Here is a 24,478-nt window from a genome sequence, read left to right as displayed (position 1 = left end):
TCAGTGTTCTGCAGCTTTGTTATTTTTAGCGTTCGATTAAAACGGGTCGATATTAGAACATTCGAAGTTTTAAAACTTCGATGTTCTGATATAGACCCGCATTTTTGAGATGTTTCTATTTTTAAGTAATAGGTGTGTGGGGAGGGGGTAGCATTAAGAGCTTGCGAGTACAAAATGGAATTTGCTTGCTACATCCCTGACTACATATCTTTAAGGGTCTCAATTTTAATTAACTTCTTCTGCCTCAGATGTTTACAGTGACTTAGGAACTTACTTTCATTTTGCATGTTAGCTTCAGAAGTATGACTTTTTTTTTTGTTTGTTTGTTTTAGCTTAGCATGAGAAGTAAGGGTGGGTTGACAAACACTATTTTAATTTATGGTTTGCTTCCTCCAAAGATTTAACTTGAATTTTATTTTCAGTCTCCAGACTTTTTTTTAGTTAATGATTACCTCAAGAAAAGCATTACACTGTTCATCTATTTTGCAATAGTTTCTGTTTTCCTCCTGAAACATATTAACAAGGTTTTCATTTGTTTTGTATTTTTGCTCCAGTTCCTGGATTACTTGATTAAGTGTATTTAAACTGTTGTTACTGCATCTCTGTACAGCCCTTTTCGTACTTCACTAGTCAGTGTCAACTGTTTATCGTTATTTATAATTTTCAATTTTTTGGTTATATAAGCTGGGTTGCTTCAGAGGTGAAAGCATGAGTTTGTGTACAATTCCTGACTTTGTTGTCAGTACCTTAGAGTTGTGACTTTAAAAAAATTATTTTCAGCCTCCATACTTCAGCATTTCATTTTAGATCTAGCTTCTTCTTTTCCAAACAAACCATTTAAGTGCCATGAAGACTCACTTTTGTTATGGGAGCAAATCTCCATACAGGCATAGTGCACATTTATCTTGTAGATACAAAAGTCTCTCAGTATGAAGAATTCACTGCTCAAAATACTTGCTTTTTAATTATACGTCTCCTATAGTTAGTTACGGGCTTCATACTACTGTTCACTAATGGCAAGAGGGTTCAGACAACACCTAGTAAAACTGGGTGATGCATACAATTGCATCATTTGCAAGTGCTTTCTACACACTGTATATTTTTCTTTTGCCTTTACTTCTCAAACAAGCTTATCTTATATACATAGATAGGATTCAGCTCAATACATTCTCTGCTAATAAAATGTACTTTGGGAGCAATACAGTTCTTTAGAAAGCAGTAACAGTAATTTTTAATTGCTTTAAACACAGGACAAGTCACAAATGCAAGAAATATCTGGTTCATGTAAAGCGATACTTTTTCATTATTGCAACACACCGCACTCTGAATTGCCCTCAGCAGCTTAATATTTTAGTCTGCATACTATAAAGCTATCAGCTTTGCACTCTATTTGTTTCTCAACTTTTTTTTTATTTGACTGCAAAAGGTCACATTTCTTTGGCTTCTCTTTTTCCAAAAGTAAGTTATTTTAGATGCCAGAAAGATACCCGCATAGACTTTGTTAGTCACAGGGTAAACACATATTACTAAGTTTATGTGTGCATTAGCACTTCAGATCTGTTTCAAAACCACCACATATTTAACCACAAAGCATTATCATATCACACATTGTTTAGGCTGCAGTTTAAAACATACAGTGTAGTCATCATTTTCCAATGCACTCATATAAGAATTGCCTGGCTTATTTTCCTAAAAAGCCGATGCAACAACTCTCTCTAGTAGACCATTGTTTCTGAACACAGACATTGCACTACCACAAGCTTTTTCCAATACTTTTAGATCAGTTACTACTTCTTTCTATTAGCAATGCTTTCTTAAATTTGGAGAATTTCCCAACTTTTTTATCCCAAGTTATGAGTAACCTAAAACTATAGTGCTTCACTATTCACTGCTTTTACTTCTTCACTGAAATGGCAGGAGCTACTCCATCTGGTTTGAAAATTCAACACAACTTTGCAATACTCTTTACTAACTTCAGTAATTGTTCACCAATATTCTTGAGCACACACTTCATAGTACAAAAGCATTTGTCCCAATGCATTTCTCTTAGCAGCTTAGTACATTCATTATGCACATATCTGATATGCAATCTTTCAGCAATTTACTATGACCTTTGAAAAGCAACTTTTCAGCAGCTTCATAGCACTTTGAAAAAATATTTAATAGTACCTGACATTCTACCACTGTTTCTCATGTAATTTCTATAAAGCTTGTATTTATGGTTCTATGCTTTAATATGGCAAACAGAAGCACATGACCTACTTCAGTACAGCTTCTTGGTAAGCAACAGTTGAAACTTATATTTATCTCTGAGCTTAGTGAGCACAGTTCAAGCAAAGTTTTTAGCCTGAATTCACCACACTTCTTTAGAATACATCAATGAGCTAGATGGCAAAACTTCATACAACAATGTTTCTTTGAGGTGGTTGCTCCTCTACCCCAATTTCAGTGCACATTTTTGTTAGACTCAGAATATGCATTTTCATACCAACTCATTGTAGTTGCCCATAACAGAAATCAAATTTTACCAAAAAGGTTCCTCAGGAAAAAAAAAAGCTCAGTTCTCTCACTCTCTGCAGGCAAGTGTGGTAATGCACAGAAAGCAAATGTTCCCTCTTACAAGTGGTTGTGGAAATGACACAAAAGGTATAAATATTTGCTAAGTAGTGATGCAGAAATGAAAAAGAGTGTAGTTTGGTATATTTTGATCAAACTGCGCCTGCATAACCACTACTGTAGTATTTAGCAAGAACTGGTAGCACACTTTTAAGCCCAACTGCAATTTATTTACAGTGCAAACTTAAAACAGGAGTATACAATTCACACGGGTCTATATTAAAATACCGAAACCTCACTTATGTGAATACCTAAATGCTGACACATAAATAGCGAACTGCAAAAACACTGAATGTCCTGAAGTGCGAAATTCGAAATATTGAATTGCCATAGTTGGCCAACCCCACCGCCCGCTACCTACTACCTACCCAAACAAACATAAATAATCCACACTTACCCATATTTACACTTCACCCATATATCCCATATCCTAATCAAACATTCACTACACACAAATGTATCTAACTACAAACAAACAACACCCAACTACAGGAAAAGTATAATTTACGTATACATTCAGCTATACAACTATATTACTATACATACACTTAAAATAACCTTACTTCTAACCCTAAAGTAAAGGTTGCATGCATTACTATGTATGCACTTACCTTAACCCGCACCCTAACCCTAAGTTCCATGACTATTGCACATTTACATTAGGGAGCTATACCAGATAATGGCCAACTATGACAATTATATATCTCAAATTTCGTGTTAATATAGACCCATTCACATCACTTACAATTCAGGTTGGTCTCCCACAAGACCCTCATCAATACAGTTCAGGTTAGTCTCTTACAAGAACTCAGCAATATTTGTTTCATGTCATTTACAGCTTGGGTTGGTCTGTCATAAGAACTCAGTCTTTTAAAATACTCCAGCTCGGGATAACCCACCTTCAGTCCATAACGTGTACTCCTGATACTCCACAAGTATATCCACAAGTATATCCACAAGATCTTCAATGTTCTTCCAATCCATCAACAACCTTTACCTGAACATTATTCAACTCTCTGCTTCAGAGGCAGCACTTCTATCTCTGTCTCTAGTCCTCTATTTTTATAAGAGGAGGAGTATGGCCCTCTCCAGTCAGTGTGTGTGTGTGTGTGTGTGTGTCATACCTCACAACTGTCCAGATTTTTGCAGATTGTCCATATTTTGCCTCAGATTTTTGATCTGTTCCTCATAAAATTTTTGTTTTTATGGCAAATCACTGAGGACTAAAGTCACTAAATGATGACATACATTTCAGTTTCAAACTTCATATCCTTCAGAAAATGCATGCTAATAAAAATGTTGTTATTCTAGCAACTTTCTAAGTTTATAACAGCAACATTAAAAATCTGTCCCCATTTTTGGGCCTCTGTTCCCCCACTACTTTAGGCTTTGTACAGCTTTCTTGCTCTAAGATGCTAAGAGGTATGGAGTGTGTGTGTGTGTGATCGTCCTTCCAGCATGTCTTAGTATCGCAGCTCTACTAACCTTATATATGCCATTGGGAACACTATACAACTGTATAAGTATGCAAAATTTAAAAAAAAAGATAGGTACAGAACACTAAATAAAACAAACTTGACAGTGTTATAAAGTAAATGCAAGTTATGGTGAATATACAATCTGACCTAAAATGCCCAATCCCATAAATATCTCACATTTATGTACTATCCACAGAGATCACATTTTAGAATTTATACAATTTTTCAGGAAAAATGGAAAATAATTGTCATTACAAATAAATTAATTTATTCAAGTAAATATAATGCATCTACCTGTGCAGAGGACAATCTCTCTCTGTGACCACTCCAATAACCCACTACTTAATTACTGTCATAGTGTGGTCACCCCGACATGAAGTAAGGGCAGGTTCTGTTATGTGAAAAGTCATTTATTGCCCCTTTCTTTGAGGTACAGCAATGTGAGTAAGACTAATTATGTAAAGTGGCTGTAAGGGTGCAGGGGGACTGGCCCGTTAGAACCACTTAATGATAGATAAATGCTTTCATTTCTGCAAAGCTACACCTGTTTTAATAAGTGCACTGTACTATAAAGCTTGAATGGCACAGTTTGCTTAGTTTGATTAGTGTGAAAAGCATCAGTCGGAGTCTGGAGAATAACAGCAATGATGAGGGAGTGTATGCGGACATATTTGCCTATAAAGCCTGGGGACCATATGGAAGTGTTGCATTTGAGGTGGGTTTATGCTGGAAGGCATATCTATATATATATATATATATATATATATATATATATATATATATATATAGGGGTTCACTTTATAATTTCGAAATACTGAAATCCCAAATTTCAGTATCCCGAAATTATAAAGTCGAGCCTTTAAAATCGCGAAAGTGCATAATCGCAAATTTGAATATCTTGAGTTTGTACGATGTTGTAAGTGGATGGTGTCTGGTGTTGTGTGTGGATTTACGTGTAATTTAAGGTAAGTGAGTATTTTGTAAGGGTTTTGTGTAGGAGTTTGAATGTGTGCGAATGTGTCTGTCAGTTGTATGTGTGGGTCAGGGTAGGCAGGTGAAAGTATGGGTGTGTAAATGTTGGATATGTTGGTATTTGTATATGTGTGATGTTTGCGTGTGTGCGATGGACTGTATAATGTGTGGGTATGAGTTTCCTTTCTGTGTCTGTACAATCTCGAAGATAGTATATATAAGTAGGGGGGTGCAGTGTACAGGTTCATACTTGGCTATCTGCCCTAGAGCATTTATAAGCCTAGCCAGAGTGTGTTTGGCTTTCGCCACCCATTTTAAATTAATTTTGCTATGCCCTTTTTCTAGGTTAGTATACTGTGCCTCTGTCTAACAGTGACACAGAAGTGATACCCGGGGTAAACCTACGATCTCCCATCCACTCATCAAGATTCCTCTTGAAGAGAGTCAATGAGGGACTCTGACTAACCTGGACTGGGATTTTATTCCAGAGTGAAGGGAGCCTCTGGGTTATGAATCTGTCCCTCCAGCATGTCCTATTTATTTCAGTGCTGAGGTTCAAGTCTCTCGAGCGTGTAGCTCGATGGGATTTGGATTTTCTGAGGTGCAGCATGTCCATTAATTCTGTTGGACATGGCTTTACATCAGGCACAGATCGCCTCTGAGCAGGCGGTATGCCACTGAGTAGAGCTGGAGTTTCTTTAACCGGGCAGAATATGGCATCTGTTTGAGCCCTTTGATCCTCTTGGTGAGGTACTTTTGGGGTCTTTCCAGTTGCTGCAGGTGTCTGGTAAGGTACATCCCAAAAGGGGCATTGTACTCAATTATGGGCCTGATGAGGGATGAGTAAAGAGGCACGATGACGTCCCCTGATCTAGATGTGAATCCCTTCATGATTAGGTGGGCTATATAAAATGTTTTTCTAACCACTTTGGCCATGTGGTTGTCAAATGAGAGATTGCTATCAACTTGGGTCCCCAGGTCCCTAATTACTTCTTCTGTACTTAAAGGGGATGACTATACACTTTTTGGCATTTAGCTTGAGGCCATGGCGCTGGCACCAGTTGTCTGTTTCTATGAGGCTCTTTTGGAGGATGCTTGTGTCGGCTGGAGATTCAATTATGGCGTCCAGTTTGCAGTCATCTGCGAACTTGTTCAGCCACAGTCCTTCCGTGTTGGCCTGTACCTCTGAGAAATATATACCGAACAAGAGAGGTCCCAGGACTGAGTCTTGTGGGACGCCACTTGTAACTGGTTTGGAGTCTGACATGGCTCCAGCAATTCTAACCATGTGGGTTCTGTCCTTGAGCCAGTTTGCAACCCATCTAGTGACATAGGGGTTTATATTTAAGCTGGTGAGCTTATCTATAATGCCAGGTCCAGGTAGGCTGTGTGGACCACCTTCCCTCCCTCACAATGGCCTTGGTGACTGTTTCAAAGAAATCAACCAGGTTTAAGAGGCAGGATCTGCCCTTAACAAAGCCGAACTGGGTAGGATCCAGTGTCTGTAAGTCCCCAATATCTTTATTTATGAGGTCCATGATGATCCTTTCCATAGCTTTTCAGACCAAGCTAGTCAGGCTTATGGGGCGATAGTTTCCAGGATCCGTTGAGGCACCACCTTTGTGGAGAGGGACCACTGTTGCTGTACGCCACTCTTTGGGTACATATCCTGTAGTAAGGCTGAGATTGAACAGTAGTTTTATGTTTGGGTTTAGCTCTTCTTGGAGTTCATGGGACACCGCCTGGTCCCATTGATGCTGTGTTTTTGCTTTGGAGAGGGCTACCTCAGCATCTGAGATGTCAGGGGCAGCACTCTGCTGGGATAGATATTTGCCCTTTGGTGGGGAGTTTGCTGAACCTGTCAGCTAGGATTTTGGCAATGTCTGTGGGTTCGTGTATTTTTGTCATTTTGGACTAATTCTGGGCATATCTGGGAATTCCCACCCAGGTTCCTAACATAACTAAAGAAAGCCTTGTGATTATCCTTTGTGTCCTGTGCAATTTTTCTCTTGAAGCTGTCCTTAGATGATTTTATGAGTGCCCATAGTTTTTTGCTAATACTGATCAGAAATGCCTTCCCTTTTTGGGATTTTGCTCTATCATGTAGTAGCTTCCTCCTTCTATTGTATAGTTTGTTTATGGCTGGGGTCCACCAGACAGGTTGGAGGATTGGGTCTTGGTTTTATTTGGGATTGCATGATCCATGCATTCCTGAAGGTGTTCATAGAATGCGTTTATAAAGGATTCTGCGGTCTGGGCCGTATTTTCCACAGGCCTGGGGGCTTTGAACGATTCCACCTCGGTTTAGAGAAGTTTTTCACTGTGGTTTTCTGGGCAGGTCGGGATGTGAATATCCAGTGAGATTAGTTTATGGTCTGATCTTACCAGTGAAGGATACACTTCTGGTCTGGAGCATAGAGTCCCCATGTTGGTGATGATCAGGTCCAGTATGTTTTCCCCTCTTGTGGGAGTGGTAACAAGTTGTTCCATAGCATTTGAGTTTATAAATTCTAGGAACCTTTGGGCTAGGGTGTTGGAGTTAGAGTAATGCTCCCAGTCTATGTTTGGGTAGTTGAAGTCGCCCAATATAATGGTGTTTGGAGAGACCTTCATATTTCCAGTGTTCTCAGGAAGGCCGAGTGGGGTTCCTGGGTTTGGGAGGGTGGTCTGTAGCAGGCTATAAACTGGAAGGCAGTTTTACCCACTGTTAGTTGCACATGTATAGTCTCTGATGCTTTGTGCCACCAACCTGGAGGTGTGGGTATCTTTGACAAATATTGATACCCTCCTTTTGTGGTTCGGAGCATGATATGAGGTATAACCTGGTAGTGCTGGGGTGCTCTCGTGAGCCTTGAACCAGGTTTCTGTTACTGCACAGATATCAATGTTCTCCATGCTAAGGAGAGTTTTGAGTGCGTGCATCTTGAGGTTTAGACTTCTGGCGTTGAGTAGCATTACTCTTAGTTTCTTATCCCTTGTGATACCTATGGAGGTGAGTTTGTCTTTTGAGCCTTGCCTAAAAAAGGCACTATGGGGGTAGCAAGAGCCTTTGCCAATATCCGAAAGCCCAGGGGTGACAGGTGCAATGTAGTTTTAACAAAGTGTAGGTTTGTTTGTTTGTTTGTGTTTTTGTGTTTGTTTGTTGTGATGTGATTTAGATGGTCTATTTGTTGTGTGGTGTATGGTTTGTTTCTGTTCGTGATTTTGTAGTTTCGGGATTTGGGACGTTCGACTTTATAGTTTCGAAATACTGAAATTCGGGATTTCAGTATTTCGAGGTTATAAAGTGAACCTATATATATATATATATATATATATATATATATATATATATATATGTATGTGTATGCATATATATATATATATATATATATATATATATATATATATATATCTATATAAAGTCCACAAACGATCCCAGCACTCGAAATAAATCACAGGGTCAGCATAAAGTGAAAAGTAGTTTATTTGGACCACCACAGCCCAACAACACAAACCGGTGGCCGGTTTCGCTCACAGCGTCCTCAGTGTGGTGTCTGGTTTGTTTCTGTTCGTGATTTTGTAGTTTCGGGATTTGGGACGTTCGACTTTATAGTTTCGAAATACTGAAATTCGGGATTTCAGTATTTCGAGGTTATAAAGAGAACCTATATATATATATATATATATATATATATATATATATATATATATATATATGTATGTGTATGCATATATATATATATATATATATATATATATATATATATATACACACACACACACACATATATATATATATATATATATATATATATATATATACAAACACACACACACACATATACATACATATATCACAACGCTCACTGCATGCCAGCTCCTTGGCTGCTTCTGGCATGTACAGGGAATATTAAAGTTTAAAACAGAAGACCATGATCCTTAGTGAAAGGATGGCAGCTCCCACTCCTGGGAATGAACAGATTTATGGAGCAGGGAGTGGGATGAGCAAGGATCTTTTGTCAATGGAAGACCATCTAAAAAAAAAAAAAGAAGAAAATGAAAATTGATTTTTCTATTACGATGTAGAAAATGCTTTGACTTCTATACATGTGCACTTTCATTAAATATTATTCTTTAAAGCTGCAATACCTGCTAATATTCAATATTTTGTGAAAAGGCACAGTGTTGAAAAAGAAATACGAACTCTCATACTCTCTGTCACTGTTTGGTGACCCACACTGCAATATATTTTGAAAAGTAAGTTTTGTTCACCAAATTATTTTGACTATTTATGATTCCAGCTACTGAAATTTCTGGAATAAACTAAAACCAATTTACACAGTATGTGTTTATTAGTTGATGCTAATGAATACATATGAAGAGAATTAACATCTCCCAAACTGTGTAGAAACAGCATGTTTGATGCATTAAGTATTTCAGTTTAAAAACATTTACTTTAATTTTACTTTTAAGTTACTGTATTTACTTGTAAATCAGGCAAGTGTTCTGGTCCCTAAGTATAAATTATGAAATCAGTGTTGCGAGTCAACCACTCGGGTCAAGGCACTGTCAAATGCAGAGACCAATTACATTTATTATAATATGACATACAAATTTCCTTTTTCTGGTATTTTTAATATTTAGTATTTAATTTAACTGTCTAATCTAAATGCATGCAATTATTTTTTCAGTATGGACTCTTATCAATCCATTTTCAATGCTGGCTTTTCCAAGTTTAGGGACATAAGAAGCCACAGCCTATGTAAGGAAACATTGGACAGAAGTCAATAACCAGTCCTGGGTGTGATGACAGTCCATCACAAGTCACAGGTCATTTCTTAGCATTGCCAATTCACCTACCCAGATGCCTTCTGGATGCAGAAGGAAATTGCAACCCCTGTTCAAAACTCACATGGCCATAGCAAGGACATGCAAACTGTATGTACCAAAAAAACAAAACCCTGCAACGAAGCACAACAGATTTGCAGCACTAACCACTTCATCAATGAGTGACCACAGTTAACTTTTATTTGTTGATGTTCTGGTTATGAGCTTAACAGCTACATTCATTGAAGAGCTCTAGAGGAGTAAACAAAGGCTGAGGATACCACCTCTCTGATCTCTGACTGTAAAATGCAAGTCACATCAGTACCAGGTAGAAATTCTGACTCATTATAAATATTTAATTCATCTGATTTGGACACCAGTCATCACATGCAGTAACTGCAGAAACTTCGGAAAAGAACAACTTTTTTCATAATAAAATATTTTTGGACAAATATTTACAAACTGATTTAATACCCAAAGGTCTGACAGTGGATATAAGCTGCTAAATTTATGGAAATTATACGATTCACAGTACCACATTGATGTATCAGTTAGTACAGCTGCCTCATGGCATCTGGTTCTCTGGCTCATGTTCTACCTGGGCATGTCCCCTATATGGTACCTATACATTCTCCCTGTGCCCACATTTTTGTCATGGTGTTAATTTTTCTTTCACAGTCCAAAGACATGCCATTAAATGAAACAGTAATTTAAATTGGCCATAAGGAGATGTCTGCATATGCATGCATCCTGTGAAGTACTGGTTTGCTTCTCTGTTTTGCATCCTTTGCTTGTCAAAAGAAGCTCTAGATTCTACAGGACTCTGAATAGGATAAACATGGCACTGGAAAATGAATGAACGATTAAATGATGAAAGCAGAAAAAAATTAGGAAAAGTTGTGCTAGCTTGCTAACAGAAAAAAATGGAGCACAGAAGTGACTTGATAACTTTTACTGAATGAAAAGTTTTACAGTCACTTGACCTTCTGGACTACCATGATCTTTTACCAGGAGTTACTACCCTATTGATGTTACACTATTTTAATACCCACTTAAGAGATATACTTTGAGAAATGCAAAAAAAATCTGTCTGCATCTTGGATGTTGAGAGCTGTGATGCATGAATCCCAGCACAGATATAAAGTGTGTGTGTGCTCGCATGTACGTACATGTGTATGTTGTGCTAGAATTTCACAAAGAGTGGGGGTTATGACCTGTTGTAAATATGGTATCTCTTAGAATGATACATTAGAACCTGTGCTTATTACAAAGAAAACTATATAAGTGGGAGGTTGGCACAATGGTAAAGGTGTTTACCTTACAGACACAAGATGCAGCATTTCATTCACACATGGGGTAATTGGCTAGGCTTAAAATGGTCCACTAGGGCAGGTAGCCTAATACTAATCTATAATCTAAATTTAAACTCATCACCCAAAGAACGAACATATTTTCTCTGTCCATTATTGTGGGAACCTCCAAGCAGGGTACTTTGTATAAAATATTACACTGCAAATACTGTTTATTATCAAAGAATGCCAATGGTTCAAAATGGTATATTCTGGAGTAGTCTATTATTAATGGTATTATTTCATCTAAACAGACTATGGTTGGTGTTTAACCACTGCAGTACAGTGACTGGCTTGTTGCAGATGTAATTTGTTTACACCATAAAGTGTGGCCAGGGCTTTGAAGGGGTGGAGTGCTGTCACTTACATATTGGTACACAGAATTAATTAATCACCAAACCGCAATTTGACCCAAAAACCTACATGGTAAAAGTGAGCACTTCCGAAGTCTGTGCAGCTAATGATTGCAGCTCAGGTTCAATACAGTCAAGTGATACTGAGTCACAGTGTTTGAAAGGTGGCGGCATTAAACACATTTTCAACTGCTTCAGCTGAGCCTTAAACAGCATGAGACACATTTCTACAGATGGCTGATGTAATAAGCAAAGGGAGTTGGTAACTACTCTCTCACCCATGTATGTTGTTAGAATAATACTGTTTTTGGTGCAGAAAACATCTTTACGTATGTTTGAGTTTACCAAGATCGGCTCCCTCCAATTTTCTTAGATGTGCAACCTGCTTCTCAGGACATCATTGAAAGAAATATGTAGAAAAAAGGACCATACATCTGCTGTATAAAGACACCTAAATGCCTGCTGTAGTACACAGACTACTGAAGTTCAATGCTAAAATACAGCCACTGGACACATCCTACTCCCTATAAAGATACACTGCTCAGAAGACATTGTAAGGAAACTGCCTTAATTTGATGGTGACCTCATAATGTACTATAGTATATGAACCGCAATATAATTAATGACTTCACTTCAGATCATACCTCTAGAAGCCGAGGTGGTGCAGCGGTAGCGTTGTTGCCTAACAGCAAGAGGTTCTCCTGCTCGATTCGCTTGGGGCCTTCTGTGTGGAGTCTCTGCATGTCCTCCCCGTGGGGAAAGTGGCGCTCAAAAAGACATGTGAATGGCATGCTCTCGTTGAAGGTTAGAGCTGGCACTGGCCCCATTCAGAAAAAAATCTACTGCCAATCATAAGCAGACCGGAGTTCCGCTGTGGCGACCCCTAACCAGGAAAAGCCGAAAGAAGAACAAACAAAAACAAACTTCAGATCATACCTCTCAAGTATACCTCATTAGTAGGAACACTACTTATTCTGGATCTTAAAAGTCTATCTTCCTTGCAGTCCCACACTGAAAAGACCTGCAACACATTCAGTATTAGGATTTTTTAACTGATATCAATGGTAAAGAGCACTGAATCATTTTAATTCATCAAAATAACTTTTGTAAGTATACATCAGCACATTTTAACCCCCCAACAAACATCCTAGTTGATGTTCATAGTAAACTATGAGAAGTGTTTCACATTTTGCTCATTTGTTCCACATTATGAGCGTTAGTGATACCTCATTTTGGAGATGGAATGCTGAGACATGCACTTCAGATTAAGTATCTTGATTCTGATTATCCATAACATTTTGCTACTACAGGCAAAATCTTGGCTATTTCCCACAACATCACTCTGAGGGTGTGGCCGTAACAAGGACATACAGTAAAAAATAAAACATCAAAAGACACAGTACAGATGTCTTAGTTCAAAGAATAAATTACAACTTCATCTACAAAACAGCATTACATAAAGGTGTTTGGAACACTGCCATGAGTCCTTTAATATTTGGACCAATATCAACATGCAATATTGCTATAGAAATGCTGCATAAATCCAGATAACCTTGAAATGAGATCATGCATCCAGAAATAATGAAAATTTTCAAATATATCTTGAAAAGTTCTAAGAATACGTTTGCTGTCTCACATATAAAAGCAGATTGTCTAATTTCAAACCAAAGAGGGAAGGGACATTTAAAAAAATAATCACTCTCCTGAAATTTCAAAACAAGCAATCCCTTACAGCATTTGTTAAACCTAGCCCCATTACAGCCTATTGAAATTCTCTGGTATACCATATGGCACCATTTAAAGCTGGGGGCTGAAACTAAAGTGTCTGCTCCTGAAAGATATAGTCAGCATTTCATTGCTTTGGGTTTAACTTGCTACTGCAGAGAGAGAGATTAAGGAGATACACAATGGGTACCTTAGTCCTGCTACAGTTTAAAAACAGAAAATATGTTCTGAAACACTGGCACTGTACTTTAAAAATGTCAAGGATTACACATGAGGATACCTCATGTTCTACTTACAGCCACTATGCTTCTATCACCTTAAGGGTCAACACCCAGTGTACATTTACACATTCTTACAGGTCTGCAGTATATGATCTGCTGTACAGGCTTCATCAGATTTTTATCTTTGTTAAAAATATGAAACCTCTATAGAAGAAGTGAAAGCACTAATTTTTAGTTAAAAGCATTTTTAAGAAGAAGAAATGTGCTGGTAGTTATAAAGCTGTAACCAGCTTTTTAAGTCCTTCTCCTTATAATAAACTTGGATTTTAATTCCAGAATTTCTGGCCTCCACATAGAGTTTCTTTACCTAGTGCTAGAAATAGTTTAAAAAAAACAGCACAGGTGAAGGTTTCAGTACAGGTGTGCACCGCTTAACATCCTTCAGCACAACGTCTGACCGCATTTACATCCACACTGTACTAAGTGGACATGTGTGATCAACCATTATGTAGACAGAAGTTAAGAGAAGTACAATACAAAGTATACGGTGTTTGCTTAACATCTGCTCACTTAATGTTCTACTATGGGATAAAACCTATCCTGGATGTTAAATGGTGTACACCTGTATATAACATCTTCATAAACACTTTTCTCATTTGCAGCAGTACAAACGTCCTACATCCTCTGGTAGTGGAACTCATGCACTGTTGACTTACAAGCACAGTCAACACATTTCAACTTATAAATGGACACTATATTTTGCTGTCATATATGGCAGAAGCCATGAAAATAAATTAACAAAAAAACAAAGATGTTGAGGGAAGTAGCAAACAACCACATCTGATAAATACAACTAATGCTGAAAGACATGTCTTTAAAAATCTTCTATACTAAAAAAGGTCAGCATTTAAGTCTGTAAGCAGGTAATGACATGTGCCTATCCGAATGCAAGAAATCTCCAGTGGTAACATAACTTGATAAGCAGGTAAATAAACAATTTGTATTTAAACAGCACCTAGAAGTAAGTACCTGTCCCCTCCACATGACAGAAGATTAAGATGGCTATAGTAAAATCAATCAGAACGTCTTGTGCTTAATGGACAGGAGGTCCATGATGGTGTAATGCGTGGTGTGATGCTTGCTTTCATGCCATGCCACTTGGCTGGTAACTCAAGTGTTTCTGGTTCCACAGAAAAACTGCTGGAGAAAATCAAGAAATAGAACTAGTAGTAAACCAGTAAGTTCTGTTTGTAACCAGGTATCACTCGCAGTAAACCAGTAAGTTCTGTTTGTAACCAGGTATCACTCGCAGAAAACCAGTAAGTTCTGTTTGTAACCAGGTATCACTCGCAGTAAACCAGTAAGTTCTGTTTGTAACCAGGTATCACTCGCAGTAAACCAGTAAGTTCTGTTTGTAACCAGGTATCACTCGCAGTAAACCAGTAAGTTCTGTTTGTAACCAGGTATCACTCGCAGTAAACCAGTAAGTTCTGTTTGTAACCAGGTATCACTCACAGTAAACCAGTAAGTTCTGTTTGTAACCAGGTATCACTCGCAGTAAACCAGTAAGTTCTGTTTGTAACCAGGTATCACTCGCAGTAAACCAGTAAGTTCTGTTTGTAACCAGGTATCACTCTAATTTACATCCTGAGTTTGTACCACTTCACATAATAACATAAAATAGGCTGTTCCATTACTGTAAATCTCTGATCACTAATACAATATATGTTTTACTTATTAGTGTTCAGAGATGTTACAAGAAAAATACCAGTCAATATGAGATTATATCAAATAATAACTTGGAAGTGAGAAAAAAATGTGTGCTCCACTAGGAACTGAATCAAGGATTTCAGGACATGGTCATGATGTGAATACAATCTATGCTATGAGCTTATATAATTACTATGCAAGATCTTCAGAAGCGTACATGGGCAGGTACAGACAGAGTCATAACAAACACATACAAGCATGCACAATACCTTATACTGCATAACTTGCAACTGTAACAACTGATCATATACATAGAAAGTCAGCTTTTACATCTCCCACTGCAATAAAGCACTGTACCTGCAGTGGCAAAAGCAGTACTTTCTAAAATTTATTTTAACAATTGCAAAGAAACACTTGGGTTACCAGCCAAGTGGCATGGCATGAAAGCAAGCATCATTACTGCTCCAGTTTTCAGCACTGGTCCAGCTGCTATGGGATCATCAGGGAGAAAAGAATGACAAGATTTGTTTTGGGGACATTATTAGGTGCTACCACAACATCCTCTATTCAGAGAGGGCTAGTTCTGATTATAGGGCCGTGCAGCAAAACAGGCATGGCCCACCATACAAAGAGGGAGAAGTATATGCAGGTATATGAATACCCATCCAGCTTCTGGCTGAGGTATATCCACAGATCTAAGGACAGGAGAGAGCATCCAAGGCCAACATGCACTCCCCAGCCCACAAGCATGAGAAGAGCACTCCCTGCCACCCTTAGTGCCTCCTGAGGAAAGGAAAATGTTGTACTTCAGGTCAGTAGTTCTGAGCACACAGATGAAGTCAAGAAGTTGGGGATAAATTACTCCTTGAGTTTCACTGCTTAGTGTCACGTATTCTGAGCCATACAAGATACGGGTCCATTACTTGGCAGCCCTAAACAGAACACAGACTCCGAGGCTACATATCTATCATCATCAAGGCACAGCCTTTGCCAAAACACACTGCAGTAGGGTACAGCATGAATGGCCACCAGACATTCCTGTACGGCGTCCCCAGTAAAGAAAAGGAACAAACAGCTTGTAAATGTAAAGGAATTCTCTTAGAAACCTGAACATTTATCACATATAAAACCCAGAAAATGGTGGCATGATACAATTCAGACAGAATTACAAAACACTGATGTAATCCTAGCACTTTAAACACAGCAGGAATCTTCATCAGAAGGCCCGATGACCGGACAATAACACTATGTGCAACAGTCATGTAGCAGATACTAACTGTACCAAACATCCTCTCTGCCTGCTGCAGTTCCTGTCTGCTTTGACAATAATATATTATGACTAATCGCTTACCTTTTTCAATGGGGCAATCAATCTTTATGTGCGTGGCTGGTACCAAACAACTCACAACATTCCAGAACTTGGATAAAAGCAGGAAAACAGCAACATACCCATCATGCAGCTGCCTGACACTTCGCAGGGTCTCAAAACAAACTTACATGTAGTATGTGGCACATTGTTTGGACAAACAAAAAATGTACAGCCACTGTTGCAGAAGTGACAAATAAGTGAAGTGAAACTAAAGCCAGAAAAAAACATTTGACGGGAAACTGAAACCCAAGAAATAACTGGCATATTACTTGACTTTTGATTTATTTATGCATCTTTATGTTCAACTGCACAAGAAACGGGTTTTAATTTTCAAAGATGAAAAACGTACCAATGGATCAAAGACAGCAAACCAGTTTGCACTCTAAAACAGATGCAGTGACAAGTTTAAGTTTTACTCACCTCATGGGAATTTGTGCCATGTGCTACTCTTGTTTTACAAACTGTAACAAAAATAAAGAACCATTAAACTAGCTTTACACCATTTCATGTATAGTTCTTCATATAATTTGGAGCAAATTTATTTTCAGTTAGGTAATACATTCACTGTAATGTAAAGAAAATAAATGCCAAAAGACAACAATCAAAATAAAACTTTATAGAAACACAGATAGTTGAGAGTTCTAGCAGTACTCCCAGAAGAACAAATATGCATCACATCAACTTGCAATGTGTTCTGTTATTATGCCATAGTTTTGAGTTTACAAAAGTGGGTGGCACAAACACAGAGGTTTAGGCTGCCAGACATGTAGCTTGTTATTTTTGCAGCTGGTGCCATCTCTCCAAAAAGCTCAAAGAGGAAAAAAAACTCTTTTCTTCTTTTAAACTGTAGTAAGCAGACTGTTAACATTTGTAGCAAGCAGTTGCTACAGTTTATGCCAGATAGCACTACAGTCTTCAGTTTTGACTGCAAATGCAATACTAGCATTTATTTCTAAATGCCAGTATGTACTGAAGAGTGATCAGGATTGGCCAACTGCATCTCCTAACATTTTGAGCTTGGGACAGCTGCCCCCTTCACCCCGCCCTATGCTAAGAATGCTGTAGTACATAACTAGATAGTCTAATTCAATTCTCAGCTGGAGTGCTACCGGTATGGAGTCTGTACATCCTCACTATGTCCACATGGTTCTACAACCAGGTGCTGGTTTCTCCCAAAAGAAATGCTGTAAGTGAATTAGCAATCCTCAGAACTTTCATCAGTATACATGGCATGAGTGTGTGTGTGTGTTTGTGTGTGTGTGTGTGTGTGTGTGTGTGTGTGTGTGTGTGTGTGTGTGTGTGTGTGTGTGTGTGTGTGTGTCCTACAATGGGCTGTTACACTGCCTCAGATTAGACTTTCTACTTTGTACCCACTGAGTGCCAGGCTATGCTTTGGCTCTACAATGACACTAAAGTGGATTAAACTGGTGTGTGTACACACATCTATATATATATATATATATATATATATACATATATATGTGTGTGTGTGTGTGTGTGTGTATGTATGTGTGTGTATGTACCAGTGGCCAAAGAAAGCAAGTGTAACTTCTGTCTACCACTGACAAGTAGCATGCATTGTAACACTTTGTGAAAGCTGGGAAAATACTTAGTGGCAGAAATTCAAATCCTGTAATCACACAAACACGAAGAAGCAAGTAGCTGCAGTTTCCAAACATTTCAGCAGCAGACAGACACTAAAGAGTCTGTCACTGTACCTCCTTTACAAAGATAATGCAAGTTGTATAACTATTTAGACTAGGACTGTTAAGAATTTGTTGCAGGATCACTGCCAGATCAAAAGAAACAAACAGTGCAGACTTGAGTGTGCACATCGCCGCAAAATGTTTGGGCATGCCTGAAGTACTGAGTAATGCTTCCCAGAGACTGCCGGGCACCAAAAGCAAGCGAGTAGGTGGACAGTTGGATTTACTTGATGGGGCTTGATTTGACACAGTCTTGGGAAGAAACCGGGGATTAGTACACACAAAGAGATTGCGTGCCTGTGAAACATCCAGTACTACTCATACACAACAGCCTACACAGGTGAAATACTTTAATAAAAAATAATGACAAATACTAACGCTTTCTGTGACAGAAGGTATAAACTTTTACAGGCAGCTAACTAAATGGTACTGGGAGGTCCTCAAGCCAAGCCTTAAAATAACAAACAAAGTCTAGGCTTTGGACAAGATTCTTTCCATACAATGTGTATGCCTCAGAATACATGTCAACGTCTGAAGGATTGCTATTCAACCATTAATGGGCATATAGACTTAAAACACAGCTAAGAATTTCACCTTGGAAGACACTTATAACCTACTAAAGAAAACAAGGCGCTTTACAAATTGACTGAATTAAAAACTAAAAGTAAAGAGCGAAGAAAACTCCTAAGTGCCAGAATTTTCCTCAGTTCTTGATAAATGTAGCCTTGATAACATGCTTATACTGGTCAGACAATTAGATTCTCACTTGGGTACAGTAAAACAAATGACTATGTGTACAGGGGCCATTAATGCTGACAGCAGCACTTGTGAATGAACTAAGGATCTTCAAGTTTATCTCCGAGGGTTCCAGAAGAAAATTATGAATGATATCACTAATCCCAAATGGCAGCATCAGTTAGCAAACCACACTACATTTGTAACTTCTTGTACTTCCGCCATGACAGATATAATTAGAAATACAAAAGTAATGACACCCTTATAACATCTACTCCACTATTTTGTCTAATACCAACCTCACACCAACTGTGTTATCATTATATCTACCTACATTTCACTTACATATCTGTTATTTCAACCCCAGCTTCTACATCTCATTTAATATTCTACAACATCAAAGATGTTTTTCTCACAGTGTGTGTGTGTGTTGGGAGGTTTCTCTGTTGTTACTAGACTGATACTTAATGAGTTTGGGCTGTAATGAAACACAGCTATCATCGCTGTTTAAAGTGGGTGCAGTTTGGGAGGTGATGCTTGTCAATACTAAGCAGAACATCACATGAAATAGGTGCACTTAACTCTGTTCCAGTACCCAAAAGGACTACTTGCAACATCAGTTTCTGCCCCCCCCTCCCTCAAGACACACTTTGTACTGGGGCTTTGTCTTCAATGGGGTTCAAACACAGCCTTCCAAAATATTACAACTTTCCTTGTCCTCTTATGATCCCACACACATGCTCACTATGGCGTAACTTACGGAATAGAATATTAAAAGCCCCCAATATAGTCAAACTATATTAGCAAAGGAAAGTAGCTGATATGTAAAGTAAAGTCTATGGTATTCGGATTGTGTGCCTATTTAAAATATTTTTTTTTTTAAACAGTGGACAGTTTTATTTTACATGTTAAAACCATCTTCCTAAGTTCTGCAAAGCATATCAAGTGTAATATGCAGTAACCACTCCTGTCTTTGTTTATTCTGTCTTCAGAACTGTCCTCAGCTTAGCAGGGCTGGTTTACATTCTTTAGTAATTATTAGATTGCAACAGTAATGCCTGTGTTGTTCGGCAGTTTGAGCAGACAGACTTTTATTTTGTTGTCACTTTGTGTGTGTAAAACGAGTTGTGCAGTTAAATGTTTTGACAAAATTTGAGACAATCTGAGCTTGGAAATGTAGGAGGAGTTTACATAAAATCGCTGTTTAGCAGCTTTTGGTAAATAATGAGACAGTTACAAAAATGTTTTTTAAGCACATTGTGCATTTTAAGACAGGGAATCCTACAGAAGATGCACCATCCATCTCCAGAGAGGTTGCAGCATTTCCTAAAATGCTTCTGGTGTTGCAGAAATTGCATATTCCACTGCTTCACATATTTCTTAATACAGGGAGGTAATTAATGCAGCTCTGTGGACACATGGCTTAGATCAGACTCTACAACAGTACAACATTTTTTTCTTGCTCAAGATCTATCTACATATGATGCACAAAGTGACTGCATCAAAACCTTAGTCTGAATGGGTGGGAAATCTTTTCCCAGTGAAGGCCTGGGAAGAAACAGCTTTGAAGATACAGACAACAATGTACAGATAAATTAAGGTAATAAAAGAGTAGTACAAACTAAGATAAACAGAATTCTGAATACATACAACATGGCAAATCACAGACAATAACAGTGATACCAAAGTGAAAAATATACATGCAAACAAATTTATAAAGAAGACGATGAACAACAGTTAAACATAACCGAAGTCTATAACATTTAAGGGGATGTGACGGTTAGTGTTCAGAAACCAGCCTCAGTCAGTGGTAGAGAGGAACCCTGGTTCTTACAACAATATTGTAGAACACTGAATGCGGTGATTACGCTCTGATATCCAGAAAAAGACAAATCAGTTAAGCACGTCTACAGCGCAAGACCCAATCTTAACAAACGTTAAGAACCCCCTGCTTCAGTTATTAAGATCAAGTACCTTGCTAGGCAGTTAAATCTGCCAGCACTGACCAGCAAACAACAGTGGTAGAATAAAAAATAAATTTGTTTCTGCTTGCTGTCTGTAGTGGTAATGTGTCCCTGACTGTGTGTAACATAAAAGAGTGTGTTACTTCCTTTCTGACTGTACTTGCCAAGTGCTTTACGACTTTGAAAGCCGCCAAAACACTTAGCGATTTTTTCTGTAACCTGCAGTACATGCAGCAGATAAAGCACCATGCAGTGTCAACAATTATGACTGGGTCTCCAATAAAAACTCTTTCTTAAGTATTCTTGACATGGATGCTAAGATTCTCCTCTCAAGCTACACTCTTGAGGTAAATTTCTTGGCATCCATGTCGTGAACACATAATAAGCCAGTTATGATCGGCAACCCGCGCATAATCCTGCATATTAAGAACCTTAATGGTGGCTTCTTGTTCAATGTGGTAAGTGTGATGTGACACAAGCAATTATTATTATTATAATGTTTAGAGGCTTCCTGCCTGTAATAATTCTAAAATATGCTGTATAGCTAGTTATTAGGCTATAGCAGACTATTAGTAGGAAGGAAGTTATCCTGGATGTGTGTGGCAGCGGCAGATCCAGAAATGGTTCATAAATGTTTTTAGAGTGTATCTGAATACATGAAAATTGGTGTCCTGTTTAATAGATAGATAAATATTATTCCATAGTTTAGACACACTAACACAGAAAAGGACATTGCCATAAGAGTTACGGTTCTTTTTTGTTTTCAGCTTGGTGTAAGTATTTGGACCTCACTTCATTTAAAGGAAGGTACCATTTTTTATGTTTTGAGATGGCTGGAGTTTTTTCCCCAATTATATAATATTTTGTAAAAGAACTTCAACCGTAAATAGGAAAAAGATTTGGGAGTTCTGACCAGTTCAGTTTCTTAAAACTGACTTGCATCATCTGATGAGTCAAACGCTGTGATGCATTTTCCAGCTTGACTTTCCTTTGATTTTTGGGCCACTTTTTAATAAAAACTTTGTAAACTTTTTATTAAACCACAGCCTAAAAAACTTTAGCTTTACCATTTGTGACGCTACTCTAGAGAAATGTGAGCTACGTCCATAGACTTCAATAGAGCACCTTCACGCATGCACAGTGGTATGACCATTAAAGTCTATATACGCAACAGATGCTTTATCTATGCCTGTGTCACTGCAGTTAAACTTCCTTGCTTTTCTTCAGTGACATCAATGTATGGAAAACAAAATTTACAGCTGATTTTAAACATGAAGATGTGGACCAAAATGTTTCTTGATGGGAGAAAAGTGCTGTTTGGGAGTTTATGCACTCCATGCTGTAGTGCAAATGTATTTTTAGAAACATCAGAAATCACTTTAAAGGCTCTGCAGTGATGTGTTCTGGTGGGAAGGTTGGTGACAAATTTGGATATCTTGTTGCATGGCTTGAATTTGCTGAGTTGGGTAGTTTGGAAAGTGGTTGTGTGTGTGTGTGTGTGTGTGTGTGTGTGTGTGTGTGTGTGTGTGTGTGTGTGTGTGTGTATTTATATTTATAGACTAGGTAACAGAATGGTGGTAGAAGTTTGCTTCTTTAGCTGATTCAGTTGCCTGCCACTTTCTCATCCTTTGCAATAATGTTTATTTCTATGATTGTCTGAGGGATGCATCCTCTTCTGTCATTTCTTCATATACTTGACATGGACTGTTTCTTCATTTACAGGAAGCGGAATGAATTACATTACAATGTTCTTTCTAAATTAATCATAACTATATTAAGCCTGTTATGCTCTTTACATCAAATACTACTGTATATATTCAAAATATTTTTTAACAGATACAACTTAACTTCTCAGGCTTTAGTATCATGATCAACTCACAACCTGCCCATAAATTTGCCTATTTGTTTCTGTAGTCATCCTCATAATCTGGAAGACTTGAGCAAATTCACTCTTGACATCTGATCATCTTTTTAAGACAGAGCTCCTCCTTTAATATTTTCTTGGAGACATGACGTGAGAAGTCTCTCTCTCTCATTCCTGTGCAACCCCTGACTATCACAGCTCTCACAGTTTCTATTTTCTTGTGACAGTACTGACTTACTTCCGGTAACTCATCTTCTTTGTACTTTGACATATTTGTCTTGTACAAATATCTGTGATTCCTCTTACATGGCCTTCCATCTTCTCCAGAAATAAAGCAGGACCTTGATGAGGTTGCTCTACCAACTACTTCAGATTCAGGCTGTGAAACCTTCAGTGAATTCTGTGTTCTTAGTCTTTCTCAAACCTGCAGATTTAACAATCATTTGCAGTTAGTGTCATAACACTGTTTCTCTCTGATGATTTATTTCCAGCGTTCACTTTATTTTGAATTGATTTTCATGCAGCAGTAATTTGCTTTTCAATTTTCTGTGCATTGACATCTGAGGTGGTAAGAAACTGAGTTCCTGCACTGGAGTATTCCAAAAATTGAGAGATCACAATCCTCATAGATTTTGCAAAGGCTCCTTCTCATGAGATTTTTCTTTTACCTGCTGAGTGGTTTTCTCTATTTTCCCACTTAGGTGCAAATAGTGCAGACTACACAAATGTTAAGAATTCTTTTCTTTCTTTTTGCGAATCACTGTTTTCGATCAATGTGTGTGTATGTATCTTTAAGAAGCTATCCAAGGGCTTACACAAGTATATAACTACAGAGCATGTGCAAGTCTGACTGCCATTTTGTAGTAAGCTGTTGAGATGTAAGCATGTATATATGTAAGGTCCGACTGTTAAACACTTCTTTTACATTTTATGATGCTGTTATCCATCCTGATGTGTTTCTATGTATTAAAGCAGCTAAATGAAACACTCCGCCTGCTTTTCATCTATGTTAGAGAGGGATGACTGACATGGTGTCAGAAGCAGCATGTCTAAAGGGAAATGAGGTTAGAAGAAGAATGGCCAAAACGTTTCGCTGCCAGAAAGAGTTCCAGTTTCTTCTACTTAAGTCTGAGGGGCACCCGGTTGGCATTGGAGGAACATAAAGAAGTGAATCATCCCTACTGCATGCATAATTCACAAAATAGGTGATGAATGAATTTCAGATATTAAAACTTGCAAAAGAATATTTCTTATTCGCAAAATATGAAATAAGGTATACAGAACTCTCTAAATGATATTCGAATACACCAATATATCCGATATTGATAAAAATATTCAAATTACTATGGAAAATGTTTAAAATAAAGTCTGAATTGCATAAAATGAATAAAATAAGAGGGAATGACCACATTTTCACTAAGCACATACTTTTCGTATTAAAGATATCAGAGTTATTTCGCAAAATACAGCCATTACAGAGCATAGTTCGCAAAGTACAGTACTTCGAAGTGTTTACTGTGCATTTAATGTTATTACAAGCTCACAGCACAGTTTGCTCATACATAATTACAAGGGCCATATTTTCAGTGTGTTTGTGCATACTTTGT

General features: G+C 37.9%; 1 protein-coding gene across 2 annotated transcripts in view; it reads right to left on the bottom strand.

The window, feature by feature from the left end:
* Positions 1-24,478, bottom strand: part of ITPK1 (inositol-tetrakisphosphate 1-kinase) — a 1,534,199-nt gene that overhangs the window by 315,796 nt on the left and 1,193,925 nt on the right. For both annotated transcript variants that reach the window (XM_044074569.1, XM_044074570.1), the window contains exon 6: positions 17,023-17,063. In XM_044074569.1, coding sequence (XP_043930504.1) covers positions 17,023-17,063 — 41 coding nt within the window. The remainder of the gene's footprint in view (positions 1-17,022; positions 17,064-24,478) is intronic.

Source organism: Protopterus annectens, chromosome 6.part0 (assembly GCF_019279795.1).
Source record: "Protopterus annectens isolate FY-2018-M chromosome 6.part0, PAN1.0, whole genome shotgun sequence".
Classification (NCBI taxonomy): domain Eukaryota; kingdom Metazoa; phylum Chordata; order Ceratodontiformes; family Protopteridae; genus Protopterus; species Protopterus annectens.
The sequence above is the reverse complement of the archived record's forward strand: the minus strand, read 5'-3'. Positions and strand labels throughout refer to the sequence as shown.